The following is an 18,784-nucleotide window of genomic DNA, read 5'->3' as shown; positions in this document are numbered from 1 at the left end:
TTATATTCATTGTAGAAATTTTGGACAATACAGAAAGTATAAAGAAAAATCATCCCTCTGTCCAAAGATAATTACTATTAGCATGACATATACAGCTATCCATTTCTATCTATAAATTATATGTGTAAACAGGTTTGCATCCTACTTTTACCTTTATTATGCTAACATTTTTCTTACCATTAAAATATTCTTCAAAAACATGATTTTAAATGGCTGATTATATTCCATCATATGGTTGTTGAATAATTTACTTAACTATTCCCCTACTATTGAACATTTGTTTCAAATATTTTGCAATTATAATTGACACCCTAATGAACATTCTCACAGAAAAATATTTGTGCAATTTAAGACTAGATTATTTCCATAAGAAAACATCCTGTAATTGGAAGTAGTTGTTCTACAGTCATTAGTAATGGTAAGGCTCCCAACATATACTGCCAAATATCTTTGCAGAAAGACTGTACCAGCATACTTCCCCACTAGTGTCTGTATCACCTCACACTTGCAGCACTCACCTTGAATGTTTTGAAAGAGTGTTCTCCAACTGTAAAAAATTATACCTTTTTTTCAATTTGAGTTTCTTTAGTCACCTATCAGGTTGCCAAGGTTATTCGAGTTGACTGGCCATTTAAAAAAATTTCCTCTATCAAAAACGTCTAGATTCTTCCACTATTTTTGTTTACTTTAAAATTTATTGAGGAAGCCAAAAATCATTTTTTAAGCTTCTAAAAACATGGCTTGTTGGCTGTATAAAACTGTGTTCTGGTTCTCTCAGAGCACAGAAACTGCCATCCAGGACACCAACTTGGAGACACATTATCAGTCCCAAATATGTCTGCTTACTCGGTGACACCAGTTTAGAGACTTGGGCATGCATCTTGAATTCCAAAGAGCTCAGATGTTTACCTATGACTTAATATAACAATAGCTAATCTCACTCTATCACAAAACTTATATTCTTCCAAATCTCTTTCCAGATCTACTCATTCAAATAATTTCAGCTAAGTGTTAAAGTACTCATGAGCAAATAAATGGAAATATATCTTTTTTCTCCTAACATCTTGAAAAACAGCTAAGCTAATAAAGGAATTGTAACTGGGGTGAAAGGGCTTCAGAATTTAATAAAATAATAATACGGTTTTCAAAGTTTTTTCACATACATTAATAACCCTGTAACAGAAAACAGATGTTATTGAATCTATTTTATAAATGAGAAAACTCAGGTTCAGACATGAGATGCCAGGATTTCTGATTTGTGTAATGGTTTTGTGCCCTTTCATTCCCCTATGTTGCCTGTGGAAAAAAAGGGAGAAACTACTGTTTTATCCATGTAATAGTCAGGCTGTGATGATTGCTTTTCTAATCTAATGTCAGATTTAAATTGAATGTTTCATATGATTGGGTTTAGTGCGGTGATTAGTTTAATATCTTTCATTGATTGAGAAAAAAATGATTCTTGCTTCCCCTGCAAGGGAGCACAAGACAGGAGAAACATCACTGGATTGAAGTCAGACCAACCTGGCTTCAAAACATGGCTGTTTCATTTATTAGAGTTAACCCACCTCTCAGAGTCTTCATTTCCTTAACTATAAAATGAGGACAATACAACCCACATCACAGAGTTGTTACTATGACCAAATAAAATAAAATATATAGAAGCATTATCTCAAATATAAATTTCTAAAGCAATAGTTACTTTTATCATTGTTATTCCTCTACCAAGAGGTCTTTTGGCTTCTGCAGAGTGGGCGACAATCTTCAGGGCCCCGAGGTCACTATCTCTTCTCAAGCCGAAGGCAAGACTGGACATTATCATGGCCTAAGACCTCAAGGAAAAATAGAGCCACTCTGTAGGCCAATTTCCACTCAAGGTTACAACCTGGAAAGTGAGAACACTAAGCGGGGATTCATGTGTCACAGAGCTCCACAGGCCAGTTGAGCTGGTCATCTAGAAAGAAGTGATTGCCGGGGAAAAGGCAGTCAGTTGACAACTGAATCAGTCCCGGACTTGAGGCTTCATTCCAAGTGCCCAGCTTAAGAGGCCTGGTCAGTTCTGCCATGTCCTCAGAAAACGGTGAGGTTTCCCCAAGGAGAGGCCAGAGCCAAATCAGAGAACAGAAGTACATTTGGACTAAAGGGTTTGCTCAGCTGCTTTTGCCACATAGCTAGGAAGGAAGAAAATGCTATTTTCCTGCCCAAGAAAACAGAACAGATGTGTGATTATTGGCACTGCAGTTGTCTTACTTCTTACCTAGAGCTAAAATCAGCAAAGCACATGACTGTTCTAAAACCTCTGAAGATCAAGAGGTGGAAAGTTCTGGTGCTGCAGAGGAGCTAAACCACAGAGTTAGAGGCTGGTGGGCAATTAGCTGCTCTCTGACCTTCGGAGGCCAAGGGCCATGGATAACCTGGCCCACTGTGTGAATGGGGCTCCCCACTACCCCCCACCCTTTTCTCTGATCATCCTTCCTATGCTTGTTACAGGATTTGGTGGGGTGGGGATGGTTCCAGAGGCATGGTGAGTGGTTGGCACACTCTGAATTCACACCACGGCTGTTGGCATTGAGGGGAAAGATGGGAAAATCAAGTTCTTAAAATAAGAAATTATGCTGACAGACAAAATGAGCGTAGAATGACTGCCTCAACTTTTGATACTTTTTCTTTCACTGCTAGACTAGCATTCAACCCTCCATCCCACCCCCAACTAGAATTTGTAAATATGTTCATTAATTTTGGCAATCACCAATATACACGTGGGCTGTCTGTCAAAAATTAGCTTACAAGTCAGTTGTTTAGAACTCAAAAGAGTTCTCTCACAGAAACAAGATTATAACTGGTTTTCAGGAAGCAAGTTTGGCCCACAAATGCTCACTTATGCCTACAATGGAACTGAACTACAGTATTAATGATTCTGTTATCAATTTTAATGTCAGGGGTAGGAGGCAAGAGGGACTTAGATTTAGCGGAGGTGGAAAAAGCAAAAAAGAAAGTAGGAATTTCCTTTTGACAGGCATAGGGTAAGGTTTAGGCAAAATTTTAGAATTAAATAGCACTTGGATTTAGTGTCTTCCTACCCACTTTTTGACTTTACCTCTGAGTACCCCTCTCCCCTTATACTGTCAAACCCCAGGCTGAAGAACTCACCCAGGTCTGTTAACACCTCAAAATGTTTTTTATCCTTCTGCTCCTTGCTCATAACCAAGCCAAGTGTGAGATGCTGGTATTTACAGGGAAGGAGTCTGACAGCACTACTTCAGTTAGGGCCTACCCTGCCCAGATCTCAAATGTACATTTTAAAAAGAAAATATTTTTTAAAGCAACTGAACTACTGACTGAAGGAATTTCAAATTTGGGCAGTGCAGAGTAAATGTCTTTTGGGCCAGGAAAGCCACAGTATCTGCATTGAATATTTTGTCTCCACAGTCAGCTATTTTAGTCGTTCCTGCTTTTCAGCTCCTTTATCCTTTACATATTAACTCATAGTTTTTTTCAAAGTTTCAAGGGGACATTGGTGGGGGAGGAGAGGGCATCTGTCCTTTTACATCAGAGGTCTTTAACCCTGGCTGCCCTTAGAATGTCTTGGGGAGGTTTAAAAATCCAGATACCAAGACTATACCTCAGACAAATTCAATCAGGATCTACAGGGAAGACATCAAACTCAGGGTGTTTTTAAGCTCCCAGGTGACTCCTAGGTGCAGCCAGGGCGGGAACCAGTGATTTACATGGACACACATTTGTAACTTAGGTGCTTGCACTTCCTCGACTTGACCAATGCACTACCAAATTGTCACTCAGTTTTCCCACCAGGCTCCTAAGTGTCTATATCACAACCAGTGACAATTTTACATCATCTAAGGGTCAGATCCACTTGTGAATCTCAAGAGCTCCTGCTGCCCCTGAAAGTGAAACTCTCCTTCTACTTTATTCTGCCTCGCTTCCTGTGAAGTGGATCCCAGGATTCAAGTTAGTAGCTTTCACTGTAGGCTCTTCAGAGCTCGAGCAGATGCCAACAGCCGCATGGTGCACAGATCTTCAGGGCCTTCCACTTCTCTCCACAAGTACTAATGACTAATCTAGAAAGTACTTCCAAGAGGTGCTACCCCTCTCATTTCCAAGCAGTAATGTATGGTAAGGTCACACAGGTAACTGCACTGTGGAGCTAAGATCCAATCCTTCCCAGCTGCGACGCTGACTTTCGGGCTTCTGTTCATTAGCCACTTACCATGCCCTTAAATGCCGGGCTAATGAGGGAAGAGGCTACATTTCCACTAGGACCTGGGAAGCACACAAGCTTACGGGGGAGAAGGGAATTGTACATAAACAGGTAGCCTCTATCCATTGGTCTCGTCTTTCGTCTTCCACCTGGAGTGGACACTGTCCATGGAAGATGGTCACAGTCCTCACAGCCTGACTGAGGCCATGACTGTCTCATGTGGGCATGTTCAGAACAGGGCTTTTAAGCCTGAAAACCTGGCCCACTGACAGAGAATAATACTTCTTGTTTACACATTTAAACACCTATTTCATATGCTAACCTGTATTGTTGTTAAATATAGACTTTCTTCAACAAGTGTAGAGATAAAAATGTCCCAGGTTTTGCACAGGTGAGCTGCTGGCCACAGACTCCAGCACATCAAATTCTCTGTAATTCCTACCAAGGGTTGTTATTACCACAATGCTAGCAGAAACATTACAGGGGAAAAAGCACTCCCTCCCTTTTAAAATAAGGAAACGGAAGCCCCAAAAGGGAATGAATTTCATCCAAAGAGTCCCCTTCCTCCCTCTTAAACTCCATTTTAAAATAAGGAACTAAAGGTCTCATAGAAAAGGGCCCTACCCAAACCCTCCCTGTTGGTGAGAGAGCCAAGATTAGAACTCAGATCTCCAGACCCCAGGCAAGTACACTTTCACTATGCGAGGCAGGCTTTCTACTGTAGTCCTGAGTCTTAAACTGCGACCACAGGAGCACTGTTTTATTCAGGAGGTAAAATACTAGCAGAGTATGCCAGGACGGCGTCAATGAAAAGTGAAAAGGTAGAAAGTATGCACAAAAAGCAAAAATAAATTTCAAATAATCTACGTTTAAAGTAATTCGAAATTTTGGTCTTTTTAGGTAAGTAGTAATATGCACAAATATTTTGAACACTTCACATTTTAATTACCAAAATCACTTTTAAAAAACATTTCCTGAATTGTTAGTGCTCTCCCCATGCCTGCCCACCCAATCTTGTCACTGCCTGACCCCACATCCAACCAGCTTAGCCGATCAGGAACGGAAATATTTTCAGGAACAGAAAATGCACTCAGTTAAGCAAAAATCTGTATACCCACCATTTAATTGTATACTTGAGGTTTGGTTGACTGACTGTGCTATCATCTAGGAAAATAGTGGAGCAGGAGCTGTATTTCCTTGCTATTTGTCCTGGAGGATGCTAGAAAACAATGGCAACAAGACAAAGACAATTATACAGTGCTCAGAATTCTTCCAAGAACATCACTCCGTTAGCTTGAGATCAGACCAAGGAAGAAAAATATCTTGGCAAGAAATGTTAACATCACCACTGCGAATGATTCAAAAACATTTTATTCATAAAATGAACTTCCTTGCTCTTCCACATATAAAAGTCACCACCCACTCTTTGTCCCAAACCTCCTTCATCAGGAGAACAGTAAACTCTCTCAATATAGCAGCAAAGAGTATGCTTCAGGATCCATAAAAATCACCTGCCCCAGGGCCCATGTGCTAATGAAAGCCATGACTGAGGTGGCATCCTGGTTTTATGCACTGAGATCAAAACAAAGTCCACTGTAAGCATTTTCTGTACTCTGCGGGTACAGATGACTTGGGAGCCATCAAAAACACAGCCAATGTTAATTTCGAATCTCCTGGTTAATCTGCTTGAATTTCAAAGTATTCCTTTGTTAGGACCAAAATATGTTTTAAAGGGGAAGATTATCTGATACTTTTGAAAATACACCAATGGATGACCTTTTGGTAGCATGCTTGTGCAGTCTTATGCCTGGTTCTTTTGCAACTGTACAAGTCTTGAGCTCTTTGGAGGGCTTTAGAACGAAGAACTACTTCTGAGAGATAATGGTAGAGAAAACAGAATTTAAATTATACACTGATGACAACTAGTTAAATCCTAAATAGATATTTGGCAACTACTTGGACAATACGATCAGTACACATCCATCTGGATAATTCTTGATCAAAAGCAAGATACAAAAAAACTCAAATCATGAGAACACTTTTCTACTTGCCTGATCCAGTGTTGACTGTCTAGGTGTCATTTTCAGCAACCAAAAAACTAATTCCTTAGGGATTGTAAAATTACCTGCCTGACCTGCCCTCCTCCAACAAAACCCTTGGTGTACACCGTTCATAATTTAGTAAAGGAAGCTACAGGGCTAATTAGAGACCAAATGTTCAATACCTTAAAATTTACTTCCCACATAATAAGGTTTCCTCTGTAATAAAATTATTAAAATCTTCAGCAGCCCAAGAAATACATAAAAGATGTATAAACAGAATCTCCTCTGAAAACTAAATAATAAATGATACTAGTTACTACTCTGGGTATCCAATTCCTTAAATCACAGCTAGAGGGCACTGCACTACTTAAGCACTGTGACCCTCACGCGCTTGGGTTTTACATAAATAGCTTATAGGTCACAGGAAATAACCAAAGTCAGGAAACGCAAAAGATATGATTTGTTCTCGAACTTTCCTTTTTAAGCTCACACTGTTATGTGCCTGTGTAAAGAAAGGGCAAAAGAAAGCTTGTAAAGTTGAAGCTACAACTTGGGTGTTAATTTTAACATGGCATTTTCATATCAAATTAATCACTATTTCATTAAGACAATCCAAAGGCATTAAAAACAATCCTCTTTTTCTTTTTAAGCTCTTGTAGCAATCACATTTAAGTCACAGAAGACACACTTAAAACTCATACTCTAATAATAACTATCAAGTATGGGTAGCAAGCTTTAAAAATTCTCGTGAAATTTTCCACACAGGTGTAAAACTACTAAACAAAAATCTCAACAGATACTATATTTAACACAAAAATCAAGTAATTAATTGAATTTTTTCCAGTGTTAGTGAATTTTCAGAAATATGAAGTAACTTAATAATCCCGACAATGAAGCAAAAGGACAATAGTATTTCACTTCTATTTCTTGTGGGGTTTCAACTATTTCCTCTGATGCAAATTCCTTCCAGATTAAAATACAATGGGAACTGCACAGAATAAATGGTTTCCCTAAGAAAATATAAGCCATGAAGTCAGGGAGAGATGAGTGATGTACTTGGGTGAGTACAGTCTACATCCCCTCATAATCTAAGAAATTACCTTTATGAGCTAATGAGCACGAACACCCCTCTGTTGGCCCAGTCCCTAAAGGTCAGGGGGGTTAACTAAAAACCAGCCACACTGAACCCAGTCCTGGCCTTGGGATCACACAGCTGTTAGTCTGAGTATCCCAGAACTAAGGGCTGATGATGTATCAAAGCCTTCAATTTCCCAACTCAGCTTTCAAACTATTTAACAATTTCTAAATTGAATAAAAATCCTAAGTAATAATAAAAATAATAAAAATCTAAGTTATAAAGTTATTGGTTTTAAGGGTGTCTCACCCCTTAAATATCATTCGGGCATTAAGTCATTTGTTGGAATGCCAGTACTATAAGATTCATAGAATATAAATTTCTCTTGATCTGAAACATCACGTTCTTAAAAAGCTGAAATAACTAGAAATTTCTACCAGAAACGCTCTTGATCTTTTTTTTGAAATAATGCATATTTTACAAATTAAGTTATGAATATGTAGTGTAGTAGAATTTTAGAGCTAGACTGAAACAAGATCATCTCATTTACCTATTCACATAATGTTTATAGTATAAAACCTATTATTTACATCAAGGTAATACACAAAAATTGTTAAACTATATATTTAAGAAGATTTTATTAAAGAGTATCATGTGTCCCAAAATAATGAGCTTATCCCCCTAGGTAATTACAATGCTGATGTCTGTCAGATACAAAGATACCCAGATACACACATGTGCACACACATATACAATCAATGTGAAGGGTAAAGAGAAGGGAGGAGCAGGGATAAGACCCCCACTGGCCTATCCACAGTGACCTGAAATCCTTCCCTTGAATATTTAAACCCCCACACCCACACCCACCTCTTCAATACTCTGCCCACAGCCTGGCCCTGAGCTCCTGTGGGGTGTGCAGGTCACAGAGAACTGAGAGGCCAGTAGGCAATGTCCACACACCTTCTTCATTCTTCCTCCCTAGCAAATGAACCTGTCATACCCACCCCCTCGCCTCGAGTGGAAGACATGACCTTCCCCAGGCCAGGGCTAACTAGTCGCTCCATTCAAACTTTACTTCCAAATTGGCTCACACTCCACACTCCCTTCCTTCACAAGGAACTCCAGTCTGCTATACCAGTGGGTACTTTTCACTCATATTTGACTTGAGAATCCTCTCTTGGGTTCTCTCCTGGCTTTCCCCTTGCTTTCTGGCTACTCAGTCTCAGTCCCTTTTGTGGACTCCACTTCTCTGTATTTCCTTAAATGTGATCGTCTTTTCTTCTCCCTCCACACTCTTTCCCAGGGCATTCTCAACCACTCCCATTAATTCAACTTCCTTCCGCTCTCTGATGAGTTCCCAAATCTCTCCTCTCTGGACCCAACTACTCTTCTGAGCCCACCACTGCCTAGTGGACCTCTCTACCTCAGTGTTCCTCATGGGCACCTCAAATATCAAACTAATTGGCTCCTACAATCAACTGTAATGGCTTAAAACCAGAAATCCGCAAAATATTCATGCATCTGTCTTCCTTTCCCTTGGTCTCCTTGCATCAAGTGCTATTGACTCCACCTTCTAAGTATGTTTCTAAATCTTCCTTTCCTCTACATCCCTCCAGTCGCTAAGGCTGCATGAATGGCCACCATGGATTCCCACCTGCATCACTGCAATAATCACCCTGCCTCTAGGCTCATTCCTCTCCAAACGCTACTTCTCTGATGCTACTGTCATCTTTCTACAGAGCAGATCAGATGGCGTGGCCTCCATGCTTAAATGTCTCAGAGCTTCTATACTGGGGAGAGGGACATTCACCATCTTTTCACCTCCCCAGCTTCACCACTCACTCTCTCCTTCCGTGTACACTACACTTAGACATAATTAAGTGATAACAGTAACAACAATCACATTTATTTAATGGTCATCAAACATGAGCCAACCATGTTCTGGGTTGCTTCAAACATACCCTGCAAAGCAGGTAGAATTCCCATTTTACAGATAAGTCAAAGGAGGTCAGAGAAATAAAGTAACATTTCCAACATCGAATCTAAGACACCAGGGCTCAAAGCCACATTTGTCTGACTCCAATGTCCGTGCCTTCCCACCGTGTGCCATGCTCTCTCAAACCTTCTCATCCGATAATCCACAGGCCTTTTTCCTTCCTGGACCCTACTCAGCTTTCAGAACCTGCTGACAACCCTTCCTTGGGAGGCCTCCCCGCTCCAGACCCACTGGGCTGAGTGCCCCTCTTGTGCGTTCTACACACCCTGTGGTTGCCCTTCACCGCACTGATCACTCTCTGTTATATTTCCAGCTCACCCGTCTGTGTTCTCTCTAGGGTCCAGACTGTAAATGTCTTGGAGGTACAGACTGGATAATTTTCTTGAATCAGCAAACGAAGAACGGTCCCATTTCTGAGACTAGAGTGCGCATACCACTGCCACCAACCACAGGGAAATGTGCCTCCAGGATGTCAGCAGGAGCCTCAGTGAGCTGCTGGTGACAGTGCAGCCGCGGCACGGCAGAACGGAATCTGCTGTGTGGCAACGAGCTGGCTAAGAGGCCAGGAAATGCTGACAGGCCCAGGACACAGTGTAGTGGGGCAGTGGCTGGCAGAACAAAAGAGTCAAGGCTAATGTGGATGAGATGTTCCAGGACAGGGCAGGCAAGAGCCTGGTTGGAATCAGAAAGCCTAGCACTCAGAATGTACCTCTGCCACTGATTAGCTGTTAGCTTGGGTGAGTTACTTAAGTAGGACAATCACATATCCTGGCTTGCTGGGGACAGTCCTGGTTGCCCCTGTTATCCTGGAGTAACAAATAATAGCAGCCCCTTTCACACTCTAAAATGTCCCAGTTTGGGCAATAACTGATCATTTATAAGCCTATCATCTTAGGCTTAACCTCCCAAAGCAATGTCTTCGCCTGTACAATACAGACAGCAGAGCCTGCCCTCCACTGTGGTGCTGTGAGGACTACATGGGAAATACCTGTAAAGCGCTTAGCACATAAATGTGCTCAGTAAATGTTAAGTCTCTCAGTAACACTTAAGAGTCTCTGTGCTATAACTGCCCATCTTCAATGATTAGATGAAATTGTACTATTTCTTCTTAGGGTTTGTTAGGATCAAATAAAAAAGCATTAAAAAATATGACATATTATTATTAGAGGAAAAGAAGTGATAAAGCTTTTCTTAAGAAAGTGATATAAATAGAATCTTTAAAAATGAAATCTCCACAATTAAAAAAACCAAAAAACCCCAATTCTAAGGAGGGCAAACTATGACCTTGCCAGAGAAGGAAGGATTCTGTCTGCAGCCTCCTGGGGCACAGAGAAATGAACTTTGCACTAGCAATCCTTTATTAAGAGTTAGCTGAAGGCCTGATGTGTGCAGACATGTGTGGGACAGAGTGCAGACATGGAGAAAGAGGCTGGGTTGTCCCACTCACCACCTACGACCTCCTGAACACTCATGGAATACACACAGTCTCCACAAAAGCATGAAGGAGGAAGGAGCATTCCCCTCATTTTACAAAACTATCTTTTCCTGATTCACACAGCTGATACGGGGTATAGCTGGAGTCAAGGACATTCCATGGAATTCCAAAAGCAGTGCAAACCTGGAGCCCTTATCCAACAGGGCAGAAGTGCTCCCAGCTGGGATAATGTACACAACATGCAGAAGTCTCTGGGGCTTGGAGAGAGGAAGGCACCATACTTGTCTTTCCAATACCATGGGCCACAGAGACACAAGATGAAAAAACAAAACAAAGGAAAAACCCTCATTTTTGACCTCAAGATGCCTACAAACTATTATTCCATGGAAAGAAAAAGGATGCACAGCTTTTAGCAGGATCAATTTTTTTACAGTAAGGAAAGACTATAAGGTAGAAAAGCAAATGGCCATGGAATTAAGAACAGAAGTAAACAAAATCATTCTCTGTGAAAGCAGAGAAATAAATCAACTTTGGATCTCAAGAACAAAAACTGGGAAAATGCCAATTTTGAGGCAGAATGCTGCGCTATTGTGAGTCATGCATGCTGTCACTGCAAAATAATTACATTCATAATTTACTTCAATCCCAGGTCAAATCTTGGTTTCATCATGGCTCCGTGCATTGACTCTATAATGAGAAGTACTTTTTCTCATTATAGTTCTGACTGTGAATCAAAAATCCAGAAATACAGCCATTTAGGACTGGCATCATATGAGGGAAGGAAGTGTTCTTGATTGACTGCACACTCCTTGCTGTGGTCTGAATGTCTGTCCCCTCCAAAGCTCATGCTGAAGCTTAATCCCCAATATGGTACCTGAACAGTGGGGCCTCTAAGAGATGACTGGATCATGAGGGCTCTCCTCTCATGAATGGATTAATCCACCTGTGGATGAATGGGTTAATGGATTATCATGGGAGTAGATTGGGGGCTTTATAAGGAGAGGAAGAACGCACATGAACATGCTCTTGTCCCCTCACCAGGTGATACTCTGTAACACATCAGGACTCTGCACAGAGTCCCAATCATGAAGAAGGTTCTCACCAGATGCGCTCCCTCGACCCTAGACTTCCCAGCCTCCAGAATTGTAACAAATAAATTTCTTTTCTTTACAAATTACCCAGTTTTAAGTATTCTGTTATAAAGGACAGAAAATTAACTAAGGCACACCCTCAGGAGGCTTCTGCTCAGCAACTAGCATGAGGTTTATTGCTGCCTGATTCTTTCTGCAGTTATAAAATAACATTTTCCTACTATTACTTCAGTTTTTGAGTTTAATGGTCATATATATATTCCAGGCTGTGACTTTCAAGGGTACGGTGGGATAAGTAATGAATACGAAGGATAAGGTAGGACAGATGTTTATTCAAGTGCAGGTCTTAAAATTTTTAATTTACTCTACAGAGAAAGACTCAAAAATGGGTTGGACTAGCCCTGGAATGCAAGAAACTCAAGTTTCTTTCCTGCTTTGTTAGAGCTCTCTCTTCCACATAATTAGTAAACTGTCACAGAAATTCAAATATGCCAAGTATATTTGTACAATGCAAAGGTTTAAGGACCTTCACATTATCCCATTTCCACTGCCTTTTGTAACTATCCTGGGAGACAGGGGAGGTAAGTGGACTGCTTCTCTTTACAGGTGACATAATTAAAGCACTTTGCCAAGTGACACAGTAACTTGTTATCACAAAGCGGAGAAGTATCCAAAGAATCAGAATTCAGACACTTGACTCCTAACAGTGCTCTTCTTGCTACAGGTATGCTGTTCTTACCTTCACATTTCTCTATGTGAAAATATGTTACTCTAAACAGTTACATTAGTCAAAACCTTAAGGATTCCGAAGAGTCATTTCTTCTCTTGGGAAAAGTTTTAAAAAATTTAAAATACAAAGGAAGTAAAAAACAAAATTAAAAAAAAGAGTTGTGCTTTGAAGAAACAAGTATATTATTGCTGATCAGAGTTAAAAATCCAATTAATAAGACTACAAACTAATAAAATATTAAAAGCCAAATACCAGCTACTTTGGAAAAGTTTGGCAATTCCTCAAAATGGTAAATATGGAGTTAACATATAACCCAGTAATTCTACTCCTAGGTATATGAACAAGAAAAATGAAAACACGTCCACACAAAAACTTGTACAAGAATGCTCATAACAGCATTATTCATAAAAGCCAACAGGTGGAAACAACCCAAATGTCCATCAACTGATGAGTAGATAAGCAAAATATTATATACCCATAAATGAAATTATTTGACCATAAAAAGCAATGAAGTTCTGAAACATGTATGAACCTTGAAGAAAATACAAGTGAAAGAAGCCAGTCACAAAAGATCACATATGATTACACTTATATAAAGTGTCCGGAATAGACAAATCCATAGGACAGAAAGTAGATGGTTGCCAGGGGCTAGAGGAGAGTGAGGAATGGGGAATGACTGCTAATGGGTATGGGCTTTCTTTCTGGGCTGATAAATATGGTCAAAAATCGGCTATGGTGATGGTTGTACAACTCTGTGAATATATGACAAAGCAATGAATTGTATATTTTATTGTGGTAAATTTTATAACATGTAAATTATATATCAATAAAGCTGCTTTTTAGAAAGTAAGTTTTTCATAAGGAAAAAAAATAGTCAAAGACCAAAGTCAAGAAAAATCCTAATGTGATGGACTGGCATTGGAAATTTAAGGTATTAACATGAATTCATGCTTTTTGAAACATCTATTTCCTAGCTGAGTCTGCTGAATGGGCCTAGAAGCTATGACACCCCAGTAGCAGTGAGCAAACATGGTGTCCAGATCATGGTTTCTAAAAAGCTGTTTGTCACTAAAATGAATCTGAACTCCCAAGTGAAATGGCTGATTGCAGGGCTGAGGCAGAGGAGGCACAAGATGAGCCTGGAATATCTTACTGTGCCAAAAAGGAAAGCAGTGCTCAGGAAAAAGGATGGGGGCATGTCACAAGAACATAGAACCAGTGTGAAGAGACTGCCACTAGCCAAATCTAGGACCATGTAAGCACCAAAATCATTAAGGACAGGAATGACCTGTATTTTTATCATTGAAAAAACAGAAATCCAAGAGTCCATTCTGAAGATGGGTGGGTGGGTGGATGGATAGACAGGACGAGAAGGCTCTCCCTTAGAGTAAAATGCCGACTGACAAACATGAAAGAACTAGCGGGGCTGGAAAATAACCATTTTGTTACCAAAATAATAAAGATTGGTTCCAGCAAGCATGATCAATAGTTGCTAAATCTGGGGGTGGGGATAAAGAGCAGATATATGTATGGTCTTAAAGTGTCTGCCCATAAACTGCTTATTAGTTGCAAAAGGGAAACTAGTAAATAAACAGTGGAGAATCCAGACAGCACCTTGCCTGGTGATCAAAGCCAACATCCCCAATGAGGGCCAGATGAATAGTGTGTGCCTCCAAATTTGATGCCCTGAAAAGGGCAAGGGAACATTCCCTGTAGTACTCTGGCTGTAAATGCTCACCTGAATCCTTTGGACAAATTCCAAATGAGAATCATTCTGTTAAAAAAAAAACAAAAAAAAACTGGCCCTGTATTCTCCAACAATATCAATGTCAGGAAAGAGAGAAAGGCTGAAGATTTGCTCCAGATTAAAGGACACTGAGGGGCATGCCAACTAAATGCCATGTGTTATCCTGGACTGAAACTGATACCAGAAAAAAATACACTATAAAGGACATTAGGGGCCACTTAATCCAATGGAATGTGGACAGTTAAATTAAAAAGAACTGTATCAATGTTGAATCCTTGATTTTGATAACAATACTTTGGTTACACAGAGAGTAGAACTGGTTTTAGGAAGTACACAGTGGAGTATTAGGGGCAAAGGGTATGATGTGGACAAGCTACTCCCAAACAATTCAGAAAAAATAATATATGATAACGATCAGGGGACATGTAGAAAGTGATAAAACACTAGTTTGAAATTGGTCAATCTGGGTAAACGGTATACGAGAGTTTTCTATATTATAATCACAACTGTCCTGTAAGTTTGACATTTTTCAAACTAAAAGTTAAAAACATATATATGAAAAGTCAAAGAACAGACTGTAACACACAGATGCTGGGGGTAGGAGCTCTGCTTCGAGGCTAAGGGAAAGAGAGTCTGCCTCTTAAAGGGCTTTCCTGACCAAGTCCCTGCTTCAAGCAGAAAGTTTGCTCCTCAGACTTATTTTTTTTTCTTTCCTCTCTCTACTCCAGAAATCCCTAAGCAGGTGATGAAGTTGAAAGCTGAGATGGTTAAGAGAACATGAAGTGAATATAAAACAGCAGAGTGAAGAGAGAGAGGAATCATACAGGGCCCTGGCCTGCACGGCTGGTGCAGGGACAGCTGTGCCTCCCTCTAACCCCCGGCGGCCAGCACCAATGGAACCGGGAAGTGAAAGACGGAGGTAAGGTAAAGTAGAACAGCCCCTTCTCCACACACAGCAGTGTCTGAGCAACGTGAAGACCAGGCAGCCGTGGTCGAGAATCTGTGCCTGCTCACTCAGGGACGAGATCCTAATGCCATATACAAAAGACTGGGGCTTCAAACACAGCAACACCCACTGAGAACACAACATGAGTTGTCTAGGATAAATCACTTCAGTTCAGTGACCCCTTCACTTGTGTGTCTTAACAAGGACAATGTAGTTTTCCAAATGACCTTCTGCAAAGGCACTGGGAAAGCGATTCCACCCATTACCGATCCTATATTTGTACAGCTGATCACACTTTACATGTGCTGCTTTTTCTGCGCCTCATAAGAGTGATGGAGTAAGGGAAGGGTATGTGAAGGAGGAAACAGGAAAGGGCAAGAAAAGAGTCTTTCACACACACAAGCAATACACTCAAGGAACTGACATCCTACAGAAGCTTTTCATCTGTACCAGCAGTTTTGTGTATATAGCATTACCATGTCTAGACATTCTACGAAAAAATGAAAAAGAAGAAAGAAGAGAGAAAGTAAAACATTTAGCCCATTTCAACATCGTTGAGTCAAGTACAATGAGCGGTCTGAGAACGTAAGTATCTCAAGGCTCCTTCAGTGATGTGAAAATCCCGTACTCTGTATTATTGTTGCAATTTTTCTGTAAGTTTGATTTTTCTTCCAAATAAAAGTTGGAGTTCCTTAATCTTATTGAATTTTTAAAATTTTACTGAGATTAAAATCTTACTGAGTCTTCTTTCACACACTCCAAATATATTGTATTGATGTTAACGTACTCAGCTGCTAAATACATTTTTGTTCTATTTAAAAGCAAATTTTCCAGAGGCAAAAGCAAGGTTTAAAATTTTTAAAATTTCAGTCCTGGATCTAGCTCACTTCATTCCTTGACTTTTATGGCTTACAGATGGCGTACAACCAGAAGAGACACCATTTTATAAAGAATTCTACTCTTATCGCATTAAAAGCTAAAAGGTAGAAAAAGTCAATTTTGAATTGAACTACTTAAGAGAAGCAAAAACTATTTAAGTCAGTATTCCCAAAAGTAGTTAAACAGAATATACTCCTCCCAGGGAATCCTGGTCTTAATGATTATGAAAAAACTATATCCTTACTCAAAACACCAAAAAGACTTTCATCAGTTTTGATACTGAACTTGGAAGATTAAATCAAATATATCTAAAACTCCCATGGGCAATAATAATAATACCAACATATTTATATGGTGGTATAATTTGTTCACAAATCACCTTCTGCTCATTACCTCATTTGAATCAAAGAGGCCTAGAATTATGACCCATCTTCAGAGATAAGAGAACTGAGACTTCAAGACTTTTTCAAGGTCACCCAATTAGCAGGTAGTAGAACTAGGTCTTGAACAAAATTCTTTTGGCTCCAAGTCCAGCTAACAATGTGACTCTTGCTTAACCGATAAATAATATTCCCTAATTGCATTATTTCCTCACAAAGTTTGCAGAACTATCACCTGTCTCAATGTTGAGACAAATACTTTGATTTTTTTTGCGTGAGGATGACACAACATCCCCAGTTTGGCTTTCTCATTTCAAAGTGCATCTATGGCAAATGAGGTATAAGGGAAGTTGGCCATTCAACTCCTGACTCATTCAGTTTTAATATCTTTTTTTTTAAACTTCTTAGATTAATTCAGTTCAGGTATGCTGTCACCAGTGGCAGGGAATGTCATATAAAGAAATTAGGCCAAGGTAAAAGGCATGAGTTTTCACGAAGTTTCAGGAGTAATTCTGGACTCCAGACAACTCTAATACCACCCACAATTTATAATCAGATTTTCACAGTCTAATTAAAATATTCATTAAAATAGCTAACCTTTTAAAAAAAAAAGCAAAGCCAAAACATCGCCAAATTTTAAATAAAGTACAAACTTTAAACAAAGCCTTTTTCATAAGCCTTTTAAAAATACCTACGTATCGTTCTTTCATAATGTATTAAAGTTTCCTTTAACTGTTAATTACATCTAAAATATAGGTGCTGATTAGAATATTAATCTCTATAATTCACTCTGATTTAACTTGCTGTCAAAACTCCCAGAGTGGTTTATCCTCAAATGGTTTCAAGCTTTAAAACCTATAATAATTCTTTCACAAGCAGCCTCCTTTTACCTAATCCTTTAAGTCTCCTGGCTCTCCTGAGCAGTTAAAGGCTCATCTCTTTTTCCAGCCTGGGGTTCTATTCACTACTGCTCCTTTTCCTGAAGAATGTTCTGGGCCAAAGTCTACTCTTTTTTACTTGCTAATGTGTGTTGTTTGCTGGGAGCCAAAAACACCTCATTTTTCTCCATTTGGAAGACGTTATTTTCCCTGTAGTTACCACCATCATAGGAGTAGAGTTGAACCACCCTCTTCTCTCACTTAAATGGCTTGTCTATATCCACTGCTTTCATTTTTCTTAAATTAGAGCCTCTTTTTAGATTATCTTAGCAACATGTATGAAGGTTTTTCAGAAACTTGAAGGAGAAATTAAAGAAACAATATCCCTTTCAATAAAGCAAATACAAAATGGAATGGTTTTACAAACAAAGGCTAAGAATAACTGTCATTCCAGAGTTCAACAACAAATGAAATTATTAATTTTAGTCGGGATACATATTCAGAAATGAGTCCTACAGATCATCCTATAAAAATTTAATTATAAATGTTAAATTCAGACAAGCAAGCTAAACATCCTCTGTCCCAGTGGGAATTGGTGTTGCAATCTGAGGAGCATATAGGATGCAAGCTAAGAGGGCTGAGGAGTCTGGAGCCAGATCCCCTGGGTCCCAATCCTGGATCCACTGTTTACTTGGCTAGCTTCTTTGTGCCTCAGTTTCCTTGTCTGTAAAATGGGAATGATACATAGTACCTAGCCAGCATGGTTACTGTGCTAACTAAATGAGTAAGTATACTAAACCAATTAGAACAGAGCCTGGCACACACACACAGTACAGCACTCAATAGACGGTACTGATTATTATTATTCCTTATCCTTTCTCTGCTGTGCTAACTTATTACGCCCAAGTCTCTAAACATGAAAAGCATAGTTGGTTTATTAGCCTAACTGAATCTCCAGGTAATTTCACTCAAATTATATTTCAGTGGGTTGGAATGGCACACTCCAATGGCTTTTCCCTACATGGCGGAACTGATATGGTCATTTGCAGTTAGGTCTCTTCACAGATTGGAGGGTCATGCTGTTATGGGGTCATCTGTTACATAAGACACTTAGAAAAGAAATTTCTTTTTAAAATAGGAACAAGTGCATTTGAGCAGATCTTAACAACTGTGTGATTTCACTTATTTTGTCAATAGATAAGAGGTTTTACAGAGGTTTGAAGGCTGGGCTAGTGTACAGAGGATACCTTAAGTTACAATGCTCAGCCTACCATCTGAATCCCTATGCTGGGTCCAACAGATATTTACCTTGTGTGTGGCAGGTGCCCAGGACTGTGCAGGACACAAAATGTGAGGGTAAGTGGGAGAG

General features: G+C 39.7%; 1 protein-coding gene across 3 annotated transcripts in view; it reads right to left on the bottom strand.

Annotated features, from left to right (window-relative positions):
• Positions 1-18,784, bottom strand: part of CCNY (cyclin Y) — a 218,041-nt gene that overhangs the window by 40,882 nt on the left and 158,375 nt on the right. For all 3 annotated transcript variants that reach the window (XM_063098704.1, XM_063098701.1, XM_063098702.1), the window contains exon 4: positions 5,335-5,435. In XM_063098704.1, coding sequence (XP_062954774.1) covers positions 5,335-5,435 — 101 coding nt within the window. The remainder of the gene's footprint in view (positions 1-5,334; positions 5,436-18,784) is intronic.

This window comes from Cynocephalus volans, chromosome 6 (assembly GCF_027409185.1).
Source record: "Cynocephalus volans isolate mCynVol1 chromosome 6, mCynVol1.pri, whole genome shotgun sequence".
In the NCBI taxonomy this organism is placed as follows: domain Eukaryota; kingdom Metazoa; phylum Chordata; class Mammalia; order Dermoptera; family Cynocephalidae; genus Cynocephalus; species Cynocephalus volans.
This window is presented reverse-complemented; position numbering and strand designations above follow the sequence as displayed.